This window comes from Echinops telfairi, unplaced genomic scaffold (assembly GCF_000313985.2).
Source record: "Echinops telfairi isolate 266 unplaced genomic scaffold, ASM31398v2 ScPeMD7_5592;HRSCAF=6446, whole genome shotgun sequence".
Classification (NCBI taxonomy): Eukaryota; Metazoa; Chordata; class Mammalia; order Afrosoricida; family Tenrecidae; genus Echinops; species Echinops telfairi.
In genome coordinates, this window is record NW_022109491.1 from 43,832,959 (window position 1) to 43,837,597 (window position 4,639).

A 4,639-nucleotide genomic window follows, 5' to 3' on the forward strand; every position below is an offset into this window, starting at 1 on the left:
TAGAACCAGTCCCAGAGCACTGTATGGACACACCTTCACAATTACATTGCAGTCCTCTTTGTTCGTTCATTTCCCAATACAGAAGTTTCAGAAACTTCTTACCAAATCTCTCCCTTAAACACTTCAAGTACAAAGTCCCAAGTATAGGTTCATGGTTTTAATACTTGCATAGAGGGCTGTTGTCGGCAAGATCCTTAAATCCAGAGCATTTTTTATACCGTTAAGATTTGTCTCCTCTGATTTAAGTTATTTGCACTGTCTTAGAATATATATTTCTTTTATTCACACATTAATTAATAGTCAGATCACAAAAGAAAAGACTTAATTCTCGGAGGTCATAGCTTGTTCACTGACTGATTTGCAGTTGAGCTTTTTCGGTATGGGTTGCTCTTCTATATCTGGAACCCTCATTAGTTAGACATTGTTTACAACTTCAAAGTGAGGCATCATCTAGTAGTTAATATTGAAAAGCAATTTTTGTTTCTACATCTATGTAACTAGATACTGTGAACACATCATTTACTTGCCCCACACGAAAAAGTTACCAAACAGTGGTTCTCAGAAATAATTCCATATGTTCTCAACTGCTGGGAAGACAGTAAACAATAGTGCATTGTAATGGGGTATCTGGGTGTTACCACTAGAGTAAGCAGTAATAAAGGGGTGGCATTGTTGCCTTCTCTTGTTAGGTTATGATATTCTGATTACTTGTCCTCCACATTACATAATCTTTAATTATGATTGACTTCCTGATGTTCAAAATATAAATATTTAATTGCTAATACGTTTTTTACTGTTATAAATTTGTATTATGTGACTTGAATGCCTTAATTTGTTACTCTTAGGCTTGTATTTCCTTCCCTGGGGTCCTTGTTTTTCAGAATTAGCTTTAGATGTCATAAAATTTTATAAGCCTTTTGCAAACTGGAATGTCACTCTGAAGTTTTGGTTTTAATTAGCAACCACATGGTTTATGATAATCTTTTTATACTTACAAGCTGTTTTTTTTTCTTTCTACTAGGTCCCTGATTACCCTCCAAACTATATTTTATTCCTTAATAACTTACCAGAAGAGACTAATGAGATGATGTTATCCATGCTGTTTAATCAGTAAGTTTTTTTCTTAAATAAGCAAGACTAGATGAAAAAAACAAAAAGAAGAAAGACTCTAGACGAGACAAATAGCACTTTCCCGGGCTGAATTCAGTCATGCATCATACACAGTAGTTCCTAGCAGTACTATTGATTTGGTCTGGAATTAATCATGATTTAAAGCCACTCTAAAAGATTTAGCAAACAAAAGGCTACATTTCCTTTAGCTGGATTCTTTGTAGAATATTATACTTCTACTAGACTAGTATCAGAAAGTTGTTTGATAAGTATAAAGTAGACATTTATGTATTGGATGGCATCTGTCGATCTATCTGTATATTTATACATATGTCCTTTTCCTTGTTTACAGGTTTCCTGGTTTTAAGGAAGTCAGGTTGGTACCTGGAAGGCATGACATTGCTTTTGTTGAATTTGAAAATGATGGGCAGGCTGGAGCTGCCAGGGATGCTTTACAAGGGTTTAAGATCACGCCATCCCATGCCATGAAGATCACCTATGCCAAGAAGTAATATCTGGAGTAGTCTTCTTTAAAGGATGTGACTCTATTTATAACGTTGGTTTCGATAACTTTCAGTTGGGCCATTTTTGTTATTGGAATGAGAGGGGATAGTGAAATTAAAACTTGTTAGCCTCAGTGAGCTGTGAAATATGAAGGTCTTACTTTTGTACAATAAACTTTTTTTATTTTCCAAATATGTTTTGCTTTATTAGCCCTTACCCTTATCATTAAATCTTTTTCTGATCTAGAACCCAGCTTAAGGCATCGGATGGTTTTCTGTTTTTTTGTGTGACTGAGTAATTAGTTTTGTTGCAGCTAATGTTGCATTAACATTGAACCATGTTAAAGTATATTAGATTATAGATTATAGAAGCTGGTCAGTGGCTGCTATACCAGTGGTAAAATTATCATCCTGGATGTTAGAATCAAATGAGACCTGGCCAAGGTCTAAAATTGACCTTTTTATCCTAAGAGAAATGAATTGCATTCTACTAGTAATAATATTCTATTGACCTTTATGTTCAGTGCTCAATTGAACAAGATCATTTAGGATTAATGATATTAAAATGTTTAGGAAACAGAAGGAAAGAAAATGTTTCCTTCAAACTTCAAATTTTGTGACTGACTTTATTAACATTTGCTTATTTTCTCTTGAAACAGACTGTGCATAAGGATTATCTGTGTACTATTTAAGCTCTTTATCAAAAGATATCCAGGAAAGATTTTTAATTATAGTAAATATATTTTTTAATCTTTTTAAAGACAAATAGTCTGACTTTCAAAGGGCTGCCAGTGTGAATTTTTCTACCTCTTATTCTTACACATTTGGTGTTTAAATATTTCTAAAGTTCATTTTCTTTATCATTTGATTTATGTTAGAGACCATGGAGTTAGTGTCCCCTGCTAGTGGAAATGATTAAATCTTTAGAAACAGACTGTTTTCTTCAACTAAAACACAGTTTTAAATGAATGCGACTGATAATTTTTTTTAATATACCTGTTTTAATAAAGCTAAACTTTTCCTTATCACTTAGAATTTTTATTACATAATTGTGGCAAGACTACTTTTGGATTCATTATCACATCACTTTTATGCATTCATAAAGAACTGTAAGACAAGTCATTGTTTATTCCTAAGACCACCACATTCAGAAGCTGATTCTTCTGAACAACCTTTCAATTCAGTACCAGTAGAGTATTAGAAAAAGCATCATTCTCTTGGGTGTTGCAGTAGTGCCACCTGTTATTAAAATTAAGCAATTCTCTATTTTTGTCCTTACTTGGTTTCAGACCAGAAAACAACATCTCACGGATCTCTGGATGAACCCCACTGTCCCCACACCTAATGGCACTGTAGTGAGGAAGTAAAAGACCATTATGGCTGGAGTGGAATGAAAATGAGGACAGGAAAGAGTAATTGGAGGATTATGTGTGTTTTATTTTTATAAATTTCACTGAGCTATAATTCGCATCATACAATTAAGTAGTTCTGTCATATCAAGGGTTGTGCAATCATTGCTGCAATCAACTTTGGAACCTTTTCTTCCATCCTGTATTGATGTTGACTCCCGATTTCCCCCACTCTTCCCCTCCCATGCCCCCAGACAATCATCAGTCCAGCTACTGGTTTCTTAGTCCACCCATACTAGTTTCCATGTACAAATAAACCTACAAAACAAGGGCGAAGAGGTACCAAGCATCAATGATCATATAAAATAAGTAAAATCTCAGTCTAAAAGCAAAGAATATTAAAACCATTCACATTTTTTTTAAAAATTCACATTTTTTGTGAATCTCAATAAGGAGATCAAATAGAAAGATAAGACATCTAGCCTAAGTATAGCTCCTAACATGCACTCTGTCTGGTGTTAGGACTGTTCTCTTTCTTAGCCTATGTGTGCATTGGGGATTTCATCAGAGACTCAATCCACAGAGACACTCTGCAAATGAATTTTGGGTTACCATCATCTGTAACTTTACACAAAGCAGGTGTTTAGAATTCAGAAGTGCATTTGCCCCCTCCAACACAGATATAATCCCTCTTGATCTGAGATCCCAGTAAAGTTCATTAACTACTCTATAGGATTACTTGTTAATTTGAAGTGACTGTAGAACACTGATATATGATGGGAATTAGTTGGTTCCCACTCCCTATCCCCACCCCCTGTGAGAAACTATGTAGTGAGTCCACTTCTCAAGGTCATTTTCTAACAAGGAGTCTAGTGGCATAGTGGTTACAAATGGGCTGCTAACAAGGTCAGCAGTTCAAAACCACCAGCTGCTTCTCAGAAAAAAGACAAGGCTTTCTACTCCTTTAAAGAGTTACTGGCTCAAACCCACAGGGGCAGTTTTACTGCATCTTAGGGGTTTGCTAAAAGTTGGCATGACTGTGGCAGTGAATGAGAGCAAAGGGTGATAGACTAGGCGCTAAATAGGCCTGGTGCTACATTGCTTGGGGGCCCAGATTAGAAAACGACTTGGTTTGGGAACTGGAGCCTGTCTTGTCTTTTGTGCATTATAGTCGTGGACTCAGACAGGATTAGGGTCTTCTGTCATGAGGTATTTTCGTGGTTTCAACATCATGTCTTAGGTATGTGTAGTATACCATTGCGTATCTATACGCCATGGTTTCATTAACATCCTTCAACCAATGGGCATTGGGGCTGCTTTCAGCTGCTTGTTAGTGTGAACTGAGGCTGTGAACATGGGAAGCAGATGTGTGCTTGTATTCTTTTTCTTACTGGGGGATACATGCCCAGCAAAGGTATGGCTGGATTGTGTGGTATTTCTATTCCCAGTTGTTTCAGGGAGCACCATATTGTTTTCCAAACTTGTGTAAATTTACAATCCCACTGGCGATGTATGAAACCTACAATCTCTCCACACGACCTAGCATATGTTCTTTGTTTTTGTTTTGTTGTATTGGGCTATTGTTGCAGGTGTGATGTGATGCCATTGTTTTGATTTGCATCTCCCAAGTGGCTAGTGATCTTGAGCATTTTTTCATGTGTTCGTTAGCCATTTGAT

General features: G+C 36.2%; 1 protein-coding gene across 1 annotated transcript in view; it reads left to right on the forward strand.

Annotated features, from left to right (window-relative positions):
- SNRPB2 (small nuclear ribonucleoprotein polypeptide B2) overlaps positions 1-1,876 on the forward strand; it is a 9,548-nt gene extending 7,672 nt beyond the window's left edge. Inside the window, exons 6-7 of the mRNA XM_004697818.2 lie at positions 1,022-1,110; positions 1,463-1,876. Of these exons, the coding sequence (XP_004697875.1) occupies positions 1,022-1,110; positions 1,463-1,622 (249 nt within the window). The 3' untranslated portion in view covers positions 1,623-1,876. The remainder of the gene's footprint in view (positions 1-1,021; positions 1,111-1,462) is intronic.
- The last annotated feature ends 2,763 nt before the right edge of the window (positions 1,877-4,639 follow it).